Source organism: Aquarana catesbeiana, linkage group LG11 (genome assembly GCF_042186555.1).
Source record: "Aquarana catesbeiana isolate 2022-GZ linkage group LG11, ASM4218655v1, whole genome shotgun sequence".
NCBI lineage: Eukaryota > Metazoa > Chordata > Amphibia > Anura > Ranidae > Aquarana > Aquarana catesbeiana.
In genome coordinates, this window is record NC_133334.1 from 83,309,785 (window position 1) to 83,330,520 (window position 20,736).

The 20,736-nt window shown below is 43.7% G+C and overlaps 1 protein-coding gene across 3 annotated transcripts in view; it reads right to left on the reverse strand.

The window, feature by feature from the left end:
* The window catches only part of DAGLA (diacylglycerol lipase alpha), a 132,317-nt gene that overhangs the window by 21,356 nt on the left and 90,225 nt on the right, over positions 1-20,736 (reverse strand). For all 3 annotated transcript variants that reach the window (XM_073604664.1, XM_073604666.1, XM_073604665.1), the window contains exons 13-18: positions 6,511-6,591; positions 3,192-3,334; positions 3,040-3,108; positions 2,886-2,958; positions 975-1,171; positions 738-867 (exon numbers count right to left, since the gene is read on the reverse strand). In XM_073604664.1, coding sequence (XP_073460765.1) covers positions 738-867; positions 975-1,171; positions 2,886-2,958; positions 3,040-3,108; positions 3,192-3,334; positions 6,511-6,591 — 693 coding nt within the window. The remainder of the gene's footprint in view (positions 1-737; positions 868-974; positions 1,172-2,885; positions 2,959-3,039; positions 3,109-3,191; positions 3,335-6,510; positions 6,592-20,736) is intronic.

Consider the following 20,736-nt stretch of genomic DNA (forward strand, 5'->3'; position numbering starts at 1 on the left):
CTCAGTCACACGCCAGCCCGCTTATCAGCCTGACCGCCTGCCAGCATGATTGCTCACTCACCAGCCTGCCTGTCCGCTCGCTTACCTGCCGGCCTGGTCTGCTCAATCACCCGCCGGCTCACCCGCTCATTATTTTCTCGGGGGGAGCAGTTGCCCCACCCCCCGGATCCGCCCTTGCCCTCACTGTGGTTCCCATTACCATAAGAAAAAGACATTAGAGCAATGAACTTAAACATCCTATACACTATATCTATAAGTCATACGATCCTAAAATGGAAAGCTCTGTAAATCACTCCTTCTTTCCTCACAGTACCTTTTCTTTTATCCTGCCTTCAACGTTCCTACAAAATGATTACCTGGCATGAGACACATGAGATCTGCTCTTTGGGAAATATGTTAATGTTCAAATTATGTCAACACCTTTATCATTTGTATGATGGTTTGTTTCTGAAACCTCAAAAAACAAAAAGGTAAAAAAGAACTATAAGGCCTGGTGACATTTCAAATGATTCAAATGATTATTTTGCTTAGATTTATGTTAGTGCTTTTGCATTTGGGGTGGTGGGTTAATATATAATGAAGATTCCTGGGAGTATTTGAGGCTTTCTTGCTAACCAACAGGGCTGGCACCGTTACTTGAAAAAATACAGTATCTCAATAGTTTTTAAAGGCTAAGTTTACCTTCAGGAATTTAGGGTGCAACATGTAACATATCCCTAAGCACCAGATTCTCTTACCTTATTGAGACCTTCCATCACAACGTGAGGGAGATGTTCATGCAGCATGGCTGGAGAGATGATGACTTCCTCAAATGCTTTGTTGTCCCCCCAAATGGCAAAGTATGTTGGTTCCTCTTGATCCCAGAAACTTCACAAGGTAAAGGTAAGCCCAGTATTACAGGAAATGTGTGTATGGTGAATATCAGTAATCGCAGCTTTTAATAATATCCTGTATGACAATCCCAAAACACTTACCAGCATCGTTCCTCAGGATGGTTGTGCACTACATGAATGATCCGTCCAGGTGGGTAGAGAGGTGTGCTGGCAGACAGCGCTATGGTCAGATCACTGGGGTGAGTCCAGAGCCGATTATTGGGCACAGTTATCCCCTCACACTCATCAGGAAGTTCTGATTTAGGTATACATTTTGTACCCCCCAGGATGATCCGCCACTATACAAACAGCAAGAAAGAAGAGAAGCACTTATGACCAGCTGTAGAGTGAATATGGTACTGTTCACCAACTGATCTGTGAACATATTCTCTTCATTTACACGAGTGTACCGATCCATACACCCATGCGAAGGGCCATCTTCACCCTGCATAGATCTCCAAGCACATCCCAGAGTGCACATCTGTATGGGACTGATGCATGGATCAGAAAGCAGTCTGTCTGCATTCTAATCTGTGCATTGGTCCAACATGGGTGTACATGGAACACTTGTACATCCCGTGTGGGTGAAGATAGGCCTTCTCATGGTTGTATGGAACAGTATGCCCATGTAAATGAGGCCTTAATATGCAACAATATACTCTGTTATATGATGCAAGACACATCATTTCTGCCTTCACACGCACAAAAAATGTATAACACTCCTGCAATTTTTTCTCTTCATATTGGTGAATGGCTAATGTGGGTTTGTAGCATTTTTAATCCTGCTTGCAAACCATTTCTATCGAGTTGAGAAACGCTTTTTTGCTGCTTTGTCTGATTTAGTCCGAGTTGCAATTATTTTGACCAGATTATTTAAATGATCGTTTTTTGCATGCTCTAAATAGATTATTTTATGTCATGTTATTCCAACATTTTAAGATTCGCCAGCACTCGTTTTGTTTATAACGATTTGTTGTGGGCGATACCCTGCTTTGGGGGAGTTTTGTTGGAGGTTGGGGGGAGGGAGAGACTTTGTTCTTTTGTAGGGATGGTTTCTCATTTTTTGTAAACCCTGCTACACCTGAATAAAATAAATTGGTAGAAAAGTGTGATTATCACATGCACAGCAAACTTGGTTTGCTGACCTCCCTATAGCAGTTTTACTGCTACTGGGTGGCAGCTCTGTGCTGGATTACCTATATATACGCGATCCTGAACTTTCGCCTGCAGAGGGCGCTCGCGCCACACCAGCAGGCCACTTCTGTTGTAATTATTCACAGCAGAAGATGATCTGCAGGTGCTGGGCATCGGCACCTGCCTATCATTGGGCAGAGACTCAGAATGGAGATGAATGATCTGAATGTCTATGTAAACAAGGCAGAACTCTGTTCTGACAGGGGGGAAGGGATGGATTTTGTGTTCCTGCAAAGCAGAGACTAAAATCCATCTCTTCCCCTAGTAAAAGCAGCATATACAGTACAAAAAATACACGATATGAAACCTAGATGTTTAACTCCTTCCCAGCCAGTGTCATTATTACATTATATACAGTGTATATTTTTAGCACTGATCACTTTATTGGTGTCACTGGTTTCCACAAAGTGTCAGAAGTGTCAGTTTGGCTGCTGCAATATCGCAGTCCCACTATAAGTCGCTGATCGCCTGCCATTACTAGTATATAAAAAAATTAAAATACACAAATATATACCATAGTTTGTAGACACTATAACTTTTGCGGAAAAAAATCAATATACGCTTATTGAGATTTTTTTTCCCAAAAACATGTAGCAGAATACATATTTATGAAGACATTTATTTTACAACATAGAATCTTGTGGCTCATAATAAATTTGTTTGGGAAGTTGAAGCCAAGAACACAGAGCTTCTCTCCTGCATGGCTTATATCCTTGACTTGCTCCTGAAAAGTGTATATAAGTGGAGTAGTTCCACAAACATGCTTACTACTGGGAAAGAATGATCAATCATTGGAAAATATGCAGCTAGACAGCTAACCTTTGGCTTGTTGCTCCTCTGCAGAACATCTAGAAGATGCCTACGGAAACCTTCGAGCTGAGATAATCCAATCCTATAGAAAATTGAAAACAGCTGTGAGGGCAATGAATCATGTACAAAACAGACCACACAAAGGCCAAATTGCATATTTTACCTAGGAACCAAGTCTTTTCCAAGCACCACAGATGTCACAAACTCCTTTGAATATTCCATGGCATCCTCACTGCAAAGAAAACATTAAATGAAATAAATCAACATACTTCATAGTCATAACTGACATTTCATGTGCAAATAGTTGGCAGGTACCTTAGGAGGCCCCCTGGTGGAGAGTATGCAAAACACTTCAGGGAAGGGTACTGCGGGCGTAGGAGAAATGAAAGAATGGCAGCAGTCCCAGCTCCAAGGGAATGTCCCACCACTATTAGGCCATAGTGTTTTGTGCCACGTCCCTGTACGTAAAACAGTAATAAACTATAAACAACCACCAATAAAAATACTGTTTGTAAGACCCCCACTTCAACATAAGAAAACCAAGACAAAATATGAAATACAATTCGGTAGAGAATACCTAGGATTTGTGTATATACTTTATTACAATGTTAGGTTAGTGGCTTCAAAAATATAAAAGATTTTAAATAGTAAAGTAAATATGAAATATTACATAAGAAATGTTATATTTACATTTCCAGACAGTAGGTGGAGCTTTAAAGTAGTTGTAAACCCTGCTTTGTTATTTTTTACCTACAGGTAAGCCTATAATAAGCCTATAATAAGGCTTACATGTAGGTAAAATGAATATCTCCTAAATGTGCACCGTTTAGGAGATAATCACCCTGCATGCAGCTGCTGACGTCAGCTGCGCATGCGCTCTGAAGGTCGGGCATACCTTCTTGCCAGAACCGTGAATCCCACGCTTATGCGCAGGAGTGACGTCATCATGGCTCCGGCCACAGTGCCAGAGGCCGCAATCCTGGAAGAAAGGACAGGAGAAGAGGTCAGCCCTCTCAGCGGTGAGCGGGCGCCGCTGGAAGGGCTTCGTTCTAGGCCTCGTTCTATGCCATGCATACTAGCACATTATGCCATTGTCTTGCAGATTGTTTTTTTTTCAGTAGTTTACTACTGCTTTAAGCGTCCTCTTACATGTTTACCAGGTTAATCTCAAAAGTATACTGACAAACTTGTGTGCAAAGCTGAAAAGCTCCAGCTTAAAGCAGACCTTAAAGCAGAGCTCTACCCACATTTGGCACCTTTGGGGGGGGGGAGGGGGAGTGAGTACCTGGTTTTGACAGACTGATCTCACCGCAGTGAAGTTCGGCCCCCCATCCTCCTTTCCCTGATGCTGGGCCATTCAAAAGGGGAAAAAGCTTTGCGCATGAGCAGTAGGGAATCGGCTGTGAAGCCGCAAGGCAGACACCGCTTTTTCTGAAGGAGCCTGGAGCTCCGCTTTAACTCTATGAATGCACTAGGCATCATTGCATTCCCCTTCCTCACTCTACTTGAAAGTGTTTTTTGTTTTCATTGCTGCATCCCTGTTTGTGGGATTTCCCCCAACTTTCTATTTGGACATCCATCAGACAAATAAACAAAGAGTACAGAGTTTAATTAAAGTGGAACTTTATCCAACAACTGGATAAAAAATAATATTCTTTAGCAAGGAACATACATTCTACATTAATAATTACGCTACCAAAATAAGTGTGTGCTGTAAGTTGCCTCCAGCATTGCTCCTGTTTCTTCTTGCTGGAGGCTGCCATTTTGTTGAAGCCCAGAGCCCCTGAACAGCACTAAATCTTTAGGCTGTCAGCAGATCGACCTCTACAAATCTGGCACAATGCTTAAAAATCGAGAGCAAGTGAGCATGCGCAGAGCAGGGAGAGACAGTCTATTACTGGGTTGTAAACAATACAGGCACTTGTTTTTAATGTTTTCCATAGCTATACCTGTAAAAGGGGCCAACCTAAAGGTATCTAGCAGGACTTAATTTTCAGACTAAAGTTCCACTTTAAGTAAACCTGCTAATCCCTGATTTAAAGAAGTCTCATCAGGAATAAAAACTTAACTGGAAGTCTACTGCTTCATGTTTAAATGCTTGTATTTATCTGTAAAAAAAATACATCTTTCTGGCTATGGTTGCTCTGTCTTGCACCTCAGAGAGCAAGTAAGGATTCTGGCTACACACAGCAGTTTCTTCCCCCTGGCTGTGATGTCCCTCCCTCTAGCCGCAGGTGTTCTGCCTTTCTCCCCATAGAACAACTGAAGATTCTAGCTGCACACCACATTTTCTCCCCTGGCTGACATGCCCCTCTGCTTTCCTTGTGACGCCGATGGTCTCAGGCAAATGAACAGTCCCACCAGGGCTGTCAATCACCGCTTATTAAACATTTGCCTCCTATAGAGCAGAGTGGTCGGACATTAATGGGGGGCGGGAAAGGGGAGCACTGCCTACCATACTAGCTCTGAATCTACTGCACCAATCAAAGCAGAACAAAGTGCTACTTGCACTTTGTCCCCTGGAGAATAGGACACATACAGCGTTTAGTGAGATTTTTTCCTTAAAAGTGTTACTAAACTCACAACAGTAAGATCAGTCTGTATATGCATTAAACCATGCTTGTTATACTCACTGTGGAACCTAAGGAGTTAATCCTGCACATTGTGTAAAAAAGGCTGTTTGATCCTGTCTTCTCTGATCCTCCCCTTCTTCCACAGTCCCCAACCCATCTCCTGATAGTATAGAGCCTTGGGGGCACTCTGCACACGCTCAGTTTGGTGTGGATTGCTAGAAATTTTTTCTTTTTTTGGGAGGGTGCATGTGATTGGCACAGGGCCAATCAGTGGCAGCCAGTGGTCATTTTCTTTGGGGGGGGGGGAGCGGTAAACGGTAACACTCCCCCCCCCCTGTCCCCGTCGCTTATACCCCATCTAGGTAGCACTTCTCCCGGGCTCTCGGCGGCAGCGGCTCTCCCGTTTTCCTGCTCTCCACGGGCAACGTTTCACACCCGCTTCTGACTGGCCGGATTGAGGATCAGTGTTACAACAGCAAATGTTCATTCGCTGTTTTAACACCTGGGTGGGCTCATGGTGCAATGCTCTGCGCCACAAGCCCACATATTTTGAAGCCTATTAGAGCCTATGGCTCTAATCAGGTGCTTAAAAAAAAAACCCTGCAGCTGCAATTCAGGCGCCCAGCATCCTGAAAGGGGCCGGATGCCTGAATAGGGGGTGGCAGCGGCGGCCATGCAATGCATGAATCTATCCATTAGTCATATAGGGGGTGGCGTGGAGAGAGGGGGCGCAGCCGGGCCACCACTGGGGTCAGCAGTCATGCAGCCTCATAGGACAATCAGGGGAGAATGAAAACTCCTCCTACAAACTTTAACCAGTGCTCGGCCAGACACTGATAGAAGTCACAAGACTGCTATATACTGCTGATGAGAAAAGGCATTTAGGGGTTTATATTTACTAAAATAGCTGCATTTCCATGTTCTGTGTACTGTGGGAGACCAGATATAGTGAATGCAGGGTCCTGGGTTTAGTACCACTTTAACAATAACGCAATTTAATAAAATCTGATACAAATTTATTTCCGTAGTGGATTTGTGATTCCAAAATCAGTCTACCTTACCAGATCTCGGCCAAATGCTTGGGAAAGAACCATTTCTTGCTCCAACTTCTTCTTAATGTACTCAGCAGAAAGAACCATCCCCTGATGGAAAAACACACAAGATGGAGAAACAAATATATGATGCAATATGCATGACGTCACTCAAATAAGACCAATACAGAGATTGTGGAACTACCCTGTAAATATGATCTGTAGGGATTGTAGGAATGTCTGTGTGTGCCATCTAATCACACACAAGTGCAACAGCCTGAGGGTGTACAGGTAGTGGGAATTATGGAAAGGAACTTTAACTTTTGTTATCGCGTATAAAAGGTAATGAAAAGTGGGCCCTTTTCCTACAAATAATATGCTGAAAAAGAGAAGGGAAAAAAGCTTAGAAAAGACTTTAAAAAAATGTTATATGCAAGGTACCAATGCAGCACTTGACGTAGGATAGGTAGGATAAGAGAGCCTGGTAAATTACGGTATATAGTGATGTGTAAAGATGCTGAAACATACCAGATCCTGATACATCTAGCTATTCCACATCTGAATCTCCCAGTGCTGCCATGCTACCACAAAAATAATATAAAAGGCACACTGTTTTGGAACAGGCCTTGAAAGTCACTTGTGAGGACAGAAATATGACAGCTGCCACCGTTTTAAAAAGTGCAGGCTCCTGGGCTGTCATCCTGATCCTGGCTTCCTCAGGAAAAATTGTGCAAAATATAAAAGCATGCTCATTTTTAGCCGTCCTTATGATTAACTTATACTAAACAAGAATTTGGCTAAGCACTTCAATTGGAACATCAGGCACACAAGTAAATATACAAATAAATTACATGTATTTTTCATAAAAAACAGTGCTTACCTCTCACGTGTAAAGAAAAAATATATAAAAGGAAAAACCTTTTTTAAATTATATGTAGCGCTGGTAGATTTGCGATCTACCATCTGATAGGTAAATTTAGTAACTTGTTCGTTAGGAAGGTTAGATTTGCCTCTGTTTCAGCTTGGCTGACATTGCGTGTGTTTCCATACTGAGCCGTGGGTGTCGCTGTTACCGGTGGCTAGTGTTGGAAGAGCAACGTGTCTAAGTGTATGGATGCTCTTCTGTCCCGGAGACAACTCGTGGAGGTGGTCCTCCGAGTTGCATTCTGGGCGAGGGTATTTATGGTACAGACGCCATATTTTGGGGTTCGTTTTACAGCCACCTGTTGGCCCTCCTGGCCGACAGGTATGCATTAGAGAGCTATCTCGTGGTCCTCCGTTCCGGAGGCCCATGTTGCTGCGGCGCAGGGGTGAGCCCAGAAGCTTGTCTGGAGCCTACCACAGCGGCCGAGGAATGGTCCTGAGCTGTCTATCCAAAGGGAAGAAGCTGGACAACCAAGGAAAATCCAGGGGAGGACCTGTCATGGAAGGATCATGCAACGTGCTGGTCTGGAGAGGGGCCTGGTGACTCGGTTGGAGGACGTATCCTAAAGTAACTATACAGCATAGTGTTGCCGGGTTGGCTTAAAGGTTCAAGCACTGTGACTGACGTTCACCACAAGAAAACCAATACATCCCGTGGCAGAGGATTCATCCCAAATAAGTCTGTGGCAGAGACTTTTGTTCGTGCTACGTACTGGCTGCTAGGCTAGTGAGAGAGGCCTATCCAGGCGTGCAAGGAGTGTGTTCCACCAAGGGAGTGCATTCTACTGAAATATCCAGCCCCAAGGACATTTGTCAAGAATCTTACTAAAAAGGTATTTGAGTTTTCCTCTGCAGTTCTCCTTCTGCCTCTTTCCTGCTCAATCCTTCTTTGATGGTTTAATAAAGCATTGAAAACGTACTCAAGTGTTGGTGCGTGTGTCGTCCAGAGGTAAACTCAACGAAACCCTAGACCCGGTGCCGGTGAAACAGAGGGAAGGAGAGTGAAGGTAACAAGACCGCTTAAACCAGCAGCTCCGAGAGTTATTGCTACATATATATATAAAAGTGTATCTTACTATAGTGCTTAAAACAATATATGCATAACCATCAGATAAATAACACACAGCATATTATGTGAAAAATGCATATAATTAATTAATAATTATAATTATAATTAATTAATATAAAAATGCATATAATCAATTCACGAGGAGATCGCCAATGCGCAAAAACCTCCCCCATGCAACACCCCATGTCCACAGACACAATCATTACTTCCCTCATTCAACCCTGCTACTATTACTGAGGTTGCTAAACTTTTATCTAGCACTCATCTAACCACTTGCCCCCTGGATCCTGTTCCCTCGCAAATGCTACGCTCACCCTCTGACTCGATTCTACGCTCTCTAACTCACATTTTCAACCTCTCCCTCTCCTGTGGCATCTTCCCAAACTCTCTAAAACATGCGCTAGTCACCCCCATACTAAAAAAGCCCTCACTGGATCCCACCAATCTCAACAATTACGTCTCATCTCCTTACTCTCCTTCTCCTCCAAACTTCTTGAAAGACTGGTCTACAACCGACTAAGCGACCATCTGACCATGAATAAACTTCTTGATCCCCTTCAGTCCGGTTTTCGCCCTCAACACTCCACGGAAACTGCTCTCCTTCAACTCTCAAATGACCTACTAATGGCTAAAGCCAATGAACACTATTCGGTACTACTTCTCCTGGATCTCTCTGCTGCCTTTGACACAGTGGACCACCCCCTCCTCCTCAAAAAACTCCACTCCTTTGGTCTCCATGACTGCGCTCTTCGCTGGTTCTCATCCTACCTATCCCACCGCTCCTTCAGTGTCACTTACAACTCTACTTCCTCCTCTCCTCTTCCTTTTTCCGTTGGGGTCCCCCAAGGTTCTGTTCTTGGACCTCTCCTTTTCTCAATCTACACCACCTCCTTGGGTCAGTTGATTGCCTCCCACGGCTTTAAATATCATCTCTACGCTGATGACACCCAAATCTATCTCTCCACCCCCCAGCTCTCTCCATCTGTCTCCTCACGCATTACCAACTTACTAGCAGACATATCAGCCTGGATGTCACATCACTTTCTCAAACTCAACCTATCCAAAACCGAGCTCATGATATTTCCTCCCTCTGGTGCCACTTCCCCTGATCTCCCTGTCAAGATCAACGGCTCAACTATCAACCCATCTCCCCACGCCAAGGTCCTAGGTGTAATCCTGGACTCTGAACTAACCTTTCAACCCCACATTCTATCACTATCCAAAGCTTGCCGCCTCAGTCTTCGCAACATCTCCCAGATACGCCCCTTCCTAACCAATGACACCACAAAGCTTCTAATCCACTCCCTGGTCATCTCCCGCCTTGACTACTGCAACTCCCTCCTCATTGGTTTACCTCTAAATAGGCTATCCCCACTTCAGTCCATCATGAACACTGCTGCCAGGCTCATCCACCACACAAACCGCTCAGCGTCTGCTACACCCCTCTGCCAATCCCTCCATTGGCTGCCACTCAGTCACCAAATTAAATTCAAGATACTAACTACAACTTACAAAGCCATCCACAACCTGGCCCCCAGCTACATCTCTAACCTAGTCACAAAATACCAACCTAATCGTTCTCTTCGCTCCTCCCAAGACCTCCTGCTCTCAAACTCCCTTGTCACCTCATCCCATGCTCGCCTTCAGGACTTCTCCAGAGCCTCCCCCATCCTCTGGAATGCTCTACCCCAATCTGTCCGATTTTCCCCTACTTTATCCACTTTCAGACGATCCCTGAAAACTCATCTCTTCAGAGAAGCCTATCTGGCCCCCACCTAACAACTGTACATTTATCTTCTCAATCAGCACATCACCCACAGTTATTACCTCTTGTATCTCTTGACCTTCCCTCTTAGATTGTAAGCTCTAAGGAGCAGGGCCCCCTGATTCCTACTGTATCAAATTGTATTGTATTTGTACTGTCTACCCTCAAGTTGTAAAGCGCTACGTAAACTGTTGGCGCTATATAAATACTGTATAATAATATAATAATAATATAAATCATAAACATCAGTTCATGAAGAGAAAAAGTCCATAAAAATCCAATATAGTTTATTTTCGTGACTGTGCAATTCCATCCACCAGAACAGATATTGGCTTAAAGTGAACGTAAACCCTCTCTTGCCATACACTGTGAGATAGGCGATTGGAGGAAAGGTACACACCCCCTCTTCTCATAGGCAGAGACTTGCAGAGCTGTGCTGTGAATGGTCCAGCTTTTTGCTAATCTATTTATAGCACCCGCCCTGACACAAATTTCTGGCTGGTTTTATCACAGTTGACAGAGAACTTGTCAGAAGTCATCATGCTGATAACAGAAGAACGGAGGAGGAGAAAGCAAGGGCACACAGTGCTTTAAAAAGAGAGATACAAAAACACTGCAGATATATGTGCCCAGCTCAAATTTCATGAATCGGGTTTACATCCACTTTAACAAAAAACACACACCCCAGTGCCCTTCACTCCACCTATGGGTGTCCTCTCACCTGCTTAAATGGACCTCACTAGTAAGAACAGGTCAATAGTGCTCTGCAGTAGTATAGTGGTACTGCTTCCACTGTCTAAAATCTCAAAGTCCACACTGGCCTCCTGGAGCATGGGTTAGATTGCCATTGCGACCCTCGTAACCCCTCAAGCTCTGCTAGTGGAACAGAAAACAGGTATCTTAAAAGTCTGAATCCACAGCAAGTGGCTGGGGATTTGGATTTAGGCTAGGTTTACATTACTGCGGCTCTGCAAGGCACATTTGCTCAGGTACAGCCCATTCATTTGAATGGGCTGTCATTTGAATGGGCTGGGTTTCATGTAGGAAAAATTAAAATGCACCATTTCTAAACCGCAGCGGCCGAGAAATTTTTTCAGCGGTCCCTGCACCCGCAAACGTGCTACGCTTCTAAATGTGTGGGGTACCATTAAGAATGAATGGCAGCCTTGTGCGTCTGTAAAGCACAGCGCATTTTGGCTGAGGGTGGTTGTGGGTGCAGGAACAGCTGTGATTCCTGCACCTGCAAACACTTGCAATAGTGCTAACCTACCCTTTAGCGTAAACAACATCTGCAAGCTGCTCTGCATCAATAGCTATGGGGCTAGGTGCAGAATCTGTGGGATCCTCTGCTTTCTTGAATTTAGATTAAGATGGGCTTCTTGTGGTGGGAAAGGAGAGGGGAAGAGAACTCAATGTGATTTCCTGGACATTGGAGCTGCTGTGCAGGGCCTGTCAGAGGGGAAAGCTAGTGCTGGGATGCAGCTTGGATTGGCGCTGGTGCCATCTTGGGTGCAGTGTGGAGCGGCCACCGGGAAAAAGTATGTCAGTTTGGCGGCTACTTCTCTTGTGACGCTGGATATGCCAGTCAAGTGTGTGGTGCCAAGCTCTTACAAGTGGGCTAAGGTACCTCTGGAGCCGCTGCCCTGCCACTGAGCCAAGATAGGGAGAGAAGAGCTCAAATCTATGTGACCATTAGCTCTGAAGGCCGGACATGCCCCCTTGGGGTTCAGTTTGACCCCCCCCCCATCCTGGCGCCCTAGGGAGCATGCTTAAGCCGCCTTATGCTGGCGCCGGCCCCGAATGCCACCTATCCCACTGTGTGGTGTGGAAAATGTATGTCAATCCCAATGCTTTAAAAAGGGATACAGAAAAAAAATAAGCATTTAAATCCTGCTGGCATAAAAGAAGGTAAGTGTAAGGAGGTGTATGTCTCTTATCTTTTGACAATTTACTGTTTCACTGAGCGTCTATAGTATTTCGCTATACTGCAAGAGTGGAGATCTCTAGAAGGTGGACTAAACCTTTTGCTTGTAACTCCTACTTTGCCTGCAATTTGCAAAACATTTTTTTTTCTGGAGTTCTTCTTCAAAAATCTTTTGACAGGTAAAACTGTAAACCTATACATATTCTTTGCCATATGGCTTCTGAAAGACCATAAAGGCATTCATGTAGAAGTGAGAACATAAGAAAAATACGAGGGCACAGGCTCATGGTGCAAATAACATCTGTTTATTGGAATATAATAGATAAAATCGATACACTTACAAACTCAGGTGAATCACAAGCGTCAAAAGTTCCTCCAGTACGAAACCCTCACATCCAAGTGCCAGGATTGATAAAATATCCACAGGATGGATGGATACACTGGCTCCACAGACACTGGCTCATCAAGCAGCTGTCGACAGGCTGCGAGCAAGCTGCTCACTGACTCCAAGATCAGCCGGTCAGGACAAAGCTATGGGCACCTCCAACACTTAGCCCAGGGAGAGCTCAGATGGAACAAGTTGACAGGGGACGCTGTGTGGTTGCCAGGACAACGCATTTCAGAGGGCGTGGCGTCCTTCCTCAGGCCCGCCCTGTGTTGTCCAGGGAGCCCTTTTGTAGCTACGGTCAAATGTCCAGGGTTTTAACCCTTTACTCTCAAATCATTAAGCTTTCACTGGAAACATACATGGATTAATATATGGCAACTACATATCGTAAAAAAATCAACATACATTATGTCTATGTAAAAAAAATATATATATATCTAGATATATATATCTATATATCTAGATATATATATCTATATATACACACACATAAACACAGTTGTGCTCATAAGTTTACATACCCTGGCCGAAGTTATGATTTCTTGGCCATTTTTCAGAGAATATGAATGATAAGACAAAAACTGTTCTGTTCTTTCACTCATGGTTAGTGTTTGGCTGAAGCCATTTATTATCAATCAACTGAGTTTACTCTTTTTAAATCATAATGACAACAGAAAACTACCCAAATGACCCTGATCAAAAGTTTACATACCCCAGTTCTTAATACCGTGTATTGCCCCCTTTAACATCAATGACAGCTTAAAGTTTTTTGTGGTATTTGTGGATGAGGCTCTTTATCTTCTCAGATGGTAAAGCTGCCCATTCCCCTTGGCAAAAAGCCTCCAGTTCCTGTAAATTCTTGGGCTGTCTTGTATGAACTGCACATTTGTGATCTCCCCAGAGTGGCTCAATGATATTAAGGTCAGGAGACTGAGATGGCCACTCCAGAACCTTCACTTTATTCTGCTGTAGCCAATGACAGGTCGACTTGGCCTTGTGGTTTGGATCATTGTCATGTTGGAATGTCCAAGTACGTCCCATGCGCAGCTTCCTGGCTGATGAATGCAAATGTTCCCCCAGTATTTTTTGATAACATACTGCATTCATCTTGCCATCAATTTTGACCAAATTTCCTGTGCTTTTGTAGCTCACACATCCCCACAACATCAGCGATCCACCTTCGTGTTTCATGGTTGGAATGGTGTACCTTTCATCATAGGCCTTGTTGACTCCTCTCCAAATGGAGTACTTATGGTTGTGGCCAAAAAGCTAAATTTTGGTCTTATCACTCCAAATGACTTTGTGCCAGAAGGTTTGAGGCTTGTCTCTGTGCTGTTTGGTGTATTGTAAGAGGGATACTTTGTGGCATTTGCGTAGTAATGGCTTTCTTCTGGCGACTCGACCATGCCCATCTTTCTTCAAGTGCCTCCTTATTGTGTATTTAGAAACAGCCACACCACATGTTTTCAGAGAGACCTGAATTTCACCTGAAATTATTTGTGGGTTTTTCTTTGCATCCCAAACAATTTTCCTGGCAGTTGTGGCTGAAATTTTAGTTGGTCTACCTGACCGTAGTTTGGTTTCAACAGAACCCCTCATTTTCCACTTCTTTTTTAGCGTTTGAACACTGCTGATTGGCATTCTCAATTCCTTGGATAAGTTTTTATATCCCTTTCCTGTTTTATACAGTTCATCTACCTTTTCCTGCAGATCCTTCAACAATTATTTTGCTTTCCCCATGACTTAGAATCCAGAAACATCAGTGCAGCACTGGATAGAAGATGCAAGGGTCTTTCAGGAGTCCAGAATCTCATTGACCTTTTATACACACACACTAATTACAAGTAAACAGATCACAGGTGAGGATGGTTACCTTTAACAGCCATTCAAACCCCTTTGTCAACTTGTGTGCATGTTATCAGGCCAAAATCACCAGGGTATGTAAACTTTTGATCAGGGTCATTTTGGTAGTTTCTGTTATAATTATGATTTAAAAAGTGTAAAGACAGTTGATTGATAATAAATGGCTAAAAGCCAAACACTAATGATGAGTGAAAGAAAAGTTTTTGTGTTATCATTCATATTATCTAAAAAATGGCCAAGAAATCATAAATTCTGCTAATGTAAACTTATGAGCACAACTGTATATTCAAAAATATATAGATAAAAAAACAATAAAAAAATAATATTAATAAAAATCAATAATAAAAATAATATATTCATATGTTTTTATTGTTATGCAGTTTGTTCATTTGTTTTCTTTTTAGTAGATTCCTTTTTACCAGATGGATTTTTAGCAGATTGCTTTTTTATCGAATAATTTTTTAACATTTTTAATGCCTAATGATTTGAGAGTAAAGGGTTAAAACCCTGGACATTTGACCATAGCTACAAAAGGGTTACAAAAGGGCTCCCTGGACAACACAGGGCGGGCCTGAGGAAGGAGACCACGCCTTCTGAAACACGTTGTCATGGCAACCACACAGCGTCCCCTGACAGCTTGTTACATCTAAGCTCTCCCTGGGCTAAGTCTTGGAGGTGCCCACAGCTTTGTCCTGACCAGCCGATCTTGGAGTCAGTGAGTGGCTCGCTCGCAGCCTGTCGACAGCTGCTTGATGAGCCAGTGTCTGTGGAGCCAGTGCATCCATCCATCCTGTGGATATTTTATTAACCCCGGTGTTCGGATGTGACCCTATTCAGGGTTCCATACTGGAGGAACTTTTGACGCTTGTGATTCACCTAAGTTTGGAAGTGTATCGATTTTATCTATTATATTCCAATAAACAGATGTTACTTGCACCATGAGCCTGTGCCCTCATATTTTTCTTATGTCTTCACAGCTATCAGTCTCCCGCTGAACATGGAGCTGCAAGGAGTGTGGTGTCAGATAGACTTTTGCATTAACTCTTTCCCTTGGGGAATCCCTTGGTCAGTTTGTTTTTGTTTTGGACCACGACCGCTCTGTGACTAGCATCCCCCCCTGCATTCCCCCCTAGCTCTCCCTCTGTCTTATCTCACTAACTCTGCTGCTATCTTTATTACCATTGATTTGTATGTGTTTGGTTTTCTCTTTTTTTTTTTTTTTCTTCTTCTTTAACATTCTGCTTAAAAATTTGTGAATCAGTACTGCTTGGACCTTGAAGAAGGGGACATACCCCGAAAGCTTGTCCTGAAAAATTGTATGTTAGTGCAAATAAAAAAAGTATCACGGACAGTACTCAATTTTCTCTGTTTTGGACCATAAATTTTTTTAGCGCAGACTGTTGTTTTGTTTATTTATGTAGAAGTGAGAAGGCTGTTTCTCACTTTTCCAATTTCTGCTGTGTTCGTTCTTTCTCTCTCGCTCTCTTTGTATAATATATTATATATATATATATATATATATATATATATATATATATATATATACATACACATACATATACACACTATATTGTCAAACGTATTTGGGAATATATAAATATAAATATATATACACACACACACACACACACACACAGTATATGGGAATATATAAATATATATACACACACACAAAAGTATATGGGAATATATAAATATATATATACACACACACAAAAGTATATGGGAATATATAAATATATATATACACACACACACACACACACACACACACACACACACACACACACACACACACACAAGTATATGGGAATATATAAATATATATACATACACACACAAACATACTATATCGTCAAAAGTATATGGGAATATATAAATATATATACACACACACTATATTGTCAAAAGTGTGTCTATGGGAATTTTTGACCATTCTTCCAGAGGCACATTTGTGAGGTCAGGCACTGATGTTGGATGAGAAGGCCTGGATCGCAGTCTCTGCTCCATTTTATAAACATTCAAGGGGTTAATATGGCACGCTCTGGATATACCTATATATACAGAACTGAAAAAGGGGGGGGGGTAGGAATGATGGGTGAAGGGGGGGGGGGGGGAATGGGAGAACTTGATAGTAAATATCATTGTTTCAAAACAAGTCCAAACATTCCATGTAAGGTTAATTAAATGCTGAATGTATAAAAGGCAGCCAGTCAGTAAAAGCTAGGAGCTCTGGAACAAAACAAAAGAAAGAAGGACGGTGCCCTCTAAGTGCAGATTGTTTTACAATGAATTTGTTACAAGTGGATTAAAAACACTCACATGAGAGTAGATATATTCCAACATATTTGGCAATAAAACAGGTTCATCCGCATGTTCCCGAGTGATGTGGGTCTCATGGGCCGGTTGAGGGGATCCTGTGTCCTGTAGAAGGCGGTACTGCTTGCGCACAGCGATTCCGGGTGGCTGGAATGCAGATGTTGGATGCTCCGCGATGTAGTCACATCCGGGAACGGGATTGGCGGGCGGTGCTTCGCGTTCGGAGCATGCGTGCTCCTTCAGGCTATACTCTATATCCCCTCCACCAGCCCGTGAGACCCACATCACTCGGGAACATGCAAATGAACCTGTTTTATTGCCAAATATGCTGGAATATATGTACTCTCATGTGAGTGTTTTTAATCCACTTGTAACAAATTTATTGTAAAACACGCTGCACTTAGAGGGTGCCGTCCTTCTTTCTTTTGTTCTGCTCTAATTTATTCCAAAGATGTTCTATCGGGTTGAGGTCAGGACTCTGTGCAGGCCAGTCAAGTTCCTCAACCCCAAACTCGCTCATCCATGTCTTTATGGACCTTGCTTTGTGCACTGGTGCGCAGTCATGTTGGAACTGGAAGGAGCCATCCCCAAACTGTTCCCACAAAGTTGAGAGCATGAATTTATCCAAAATGTCTTGGTATGCTGAGGCCTTAAGAATTCTTCACTGGAACTAAGGAGCCAAGCCCAATCCCTGAAAAACAAGCCCACCCCATAATCCCCCCTCCACCAAATAATTTGGACCAGTGCACGAAGCAAGGTCCATAAAAGACATGAATGAGCAAGTTTGGGGTGGAGGAACTTGACTGGCCTGCACAGAGTCCTGGTCTCAACTCAAAAGAACACCTTTGGGATGAATTAGAGCAGAGACTGTAAGCCAGGCCTTCTCATCCAACATCAGCGCCTGACCTCACAAATGCACTTCTGGAAGAATGGTCAAACATTCCCATAGACACACTCCCTTGTGGACAGCCTTCCGAGAAGAGTTGAAGCTGTTCTAGCTGCAAAGGGTGGGCCAACCCAATACTGAACCCTACGGATTAAGACTGGGATGTCATTAACCACTTGCCGACCGCCTCACGACGATGTACGTCGGCAGAATGGCACGGGCAGGCAGAATCACGTACCTGTACGTGATCTGCCTACCACGGGCGGGTGGTCCGATCGGACACCCCCCCCCCGGTGCCCGAGGCGGTTAGCGTTTGTCCCCCGGCGATCAGAGGTGAGGGGGAGGGCCATCCATTCATGACCCCCCCCCTCCCAGCCAATGGGATCATTCCCCTGCCTCTGTACAGTACACAGAGGCAGAGGAAATGATGTCATCTCTCCTCGGCTCAGTATTTTCCGTTCCGGCACAGAGGAGAGAGAGAAGACTGCAATGTGAGTGCACACTACACATCACAGTAGAACATACCAGGAACACATAACTCCCCCAATCATCCCCCCCCCCCCTCACACTGACACCAAACAGTTTTTTTTTTTCTACTGATTACTGCATTGGTGTCAGTTTGTGACAGTTAGTGTGGAAGGGCAGTTAGTGTTAACCCCCTTTAGGTCTAGGATACCCCCCTAACAAAGTTTTAACCCCTTGATCACCCCCCTTCGCCAGTGTCACTAAGCTATCATTTTTCTGATCGCTGTATTAGTGTCACTGGTGATGTTAGCTAGGGAGGTAAATATTTAGGTTCGCCATCAGCGTTTTATAGCTTTAGGGACCCCCATATAATACCTAATAAAGGTTTTAATCCCTTGATTGCCCCCTAGTTAACCCTTTCACCAGTGATCACCATATAAGTGTTACGGGTGACGCTGGTTAGTTCGTTTATTTTTTATAGTGTCAGGGCACCCGCCATTTATTACCGAATAAAGGTTTAGCCCCCTGATCGCCTGGCGGTGATATGCGTCGCCCCAGGCAGCGTCAGATTAGCGCCAGTAGCGCTAACACCCACGCACGCACCGTATACCTCCCCTAGTGGTATAGTATCTGAACGGATCAATATCTGATCCGATCAGATCTATACTAGCGTCCCCAGCAGTTTAGGGTTCCCAAAATCGCAGTGTTAACGGGATCAGCCCAGATACCTGCTAGCACCTACGTTTTGCCCCTCCGCCCGGCCCAGCCCAGCCCAGCCCAGCCCACCCAAGTGCAGTATCGATCGATCACTGTCACTTACAAAACACTAAACACATAACTGCAGCGTTCGCAGAGTCAGGCCTGATCCCTGCGATCGCTAACAGTTTTTTTGGTAGCGTTTTGGTGAACTGGCAAGCACCAGCGGCCTAGGACACCCCGGTCGTAGTGAAACCAGCGCTGCTGTAACACTTGGTGACGTGGCGAGTCCCATAAGTGCAGTTCAAGCTGGTGAGGTGGCAAGCACAAGTAGTGTCCCGCTGCCACCAAGAAGACAAACACAGGCCCGTCGTGCCCATAGTGCCCTTCCTGCTGCATTCGCCAATCCTAATTGGGAACCCACCGCTTCTGCAGCGCCCGTACTTCCCCCATTCACATCCCCAACCAAATGCAGTCAGCTGCATGAGAGGCATTTTCTTTATGTCCCCCCGAGTACCCCTACCCAACGAACCCCCCAAAAAAGATGTCGTGTCTGCAGCAAGCGCGGATATAGGCATGACACCCGCTATTATTGTCCCTCCTGTCCTGATAATCCTGGTCTTTGCATTGGTGAATGTTTTGAACGCTACCATTCACTAGTTGGGTATTAGCGTAGAGTACAGCATTGCACAGACTAGGCACACTTTCACAGGGTCTCCCAAGATGCCATCGCATTTTGAGAGACCCGAACCTGGAACCGGTTACAGTTACAAAAAAAAGTAAAATATATAAAATTTTAAAAAATAGTTGTCGTTTTATTGTTCTCTCTCTCTCTATTGTTCTGCTCTTTTTTACTGTATTCTATTCTGCAATGTTTTATTGTTATTATGTTTTATCATGTTTGCTTTTCAGGTATGCAATTTTTTATACTTTACCGTTTACTGTGTTTTATTGTTAACCATTTTTTTGTCTTCAGATACGCCATTCACGACTAAGTGGTTATACCAGAATGATGCCTGCAGGTTTAGGTATCATCTTGGTATCATTCTTTTCAGCCAGCGGTCGGCTTTCATGTAAAAGCAATCCTAGCGGCCAATTAGCCTTTAGACTGCTTTTACAAGCAGTGGGAGGGAATGCCCCCCACCCACCGTCTTCCGTGTTTTTCTCTGGCTCTCCTGTCTCAACAGGGAACCTGAGAATGCAGCCGGTGATTCAGCCAGCTGACCATAGAGCTGATCAGAGACCAGAGTGGCTCCAAACATCTCTATGGCCTAAGAAACCGGAAGCTACAAGCATTTTATGACTTAGATTTCGCCGGATGTAAACAGCGCCATTGGGAAATTGGGAAAGCATTTTATCACACCGATCTTGGTGTGGTCAGATGCTTTGAGGGCAGAGGAGAAATCTAGGGTCTAATAGACCCCAATTTTTTCAAAAAAAAAGAGTACCTGTCACTACCTATTGCTATCATAGGGGATATTTACATTCCCTGAGATAACAATAAAAATGATTTAAAAAAAAAAAAAAAAAATGGAAGGAACAGTTTAAAAATAAGATAAAAAAGCAAAAAAATAATAAAGAAAAAAAAAAAAGCACCCCTGCCCCCCCCCCTGCTCTCGCGCTAAGGCGAACGCAAGCGTCGGTCTGGCGTCAAATGTAAACAGCAATTGCACCATGCATGTGAGGTATCACCGCGAAGGTCAGATCAAGGGCAGTAATTTTAGCAGTAGACCTCTAAATCTCTAAATCTAAAGTGGTAACCTTTAAAGGCTTTTAAAAATGTATTTATTTTGTTGCCACTGCACGTTTGTGCGCAATTTTAAAGCATGTCATGTTTGGTATCCATGTACTCGGCCTAAGATCATCTTTTTTATTTCATCAAACATTTGGGCAATATAGTGTGTTTTAGTGCATTAAAATTTTAAAAAGTGTGTTTTTTCCCCAAAAAATGCGTTTG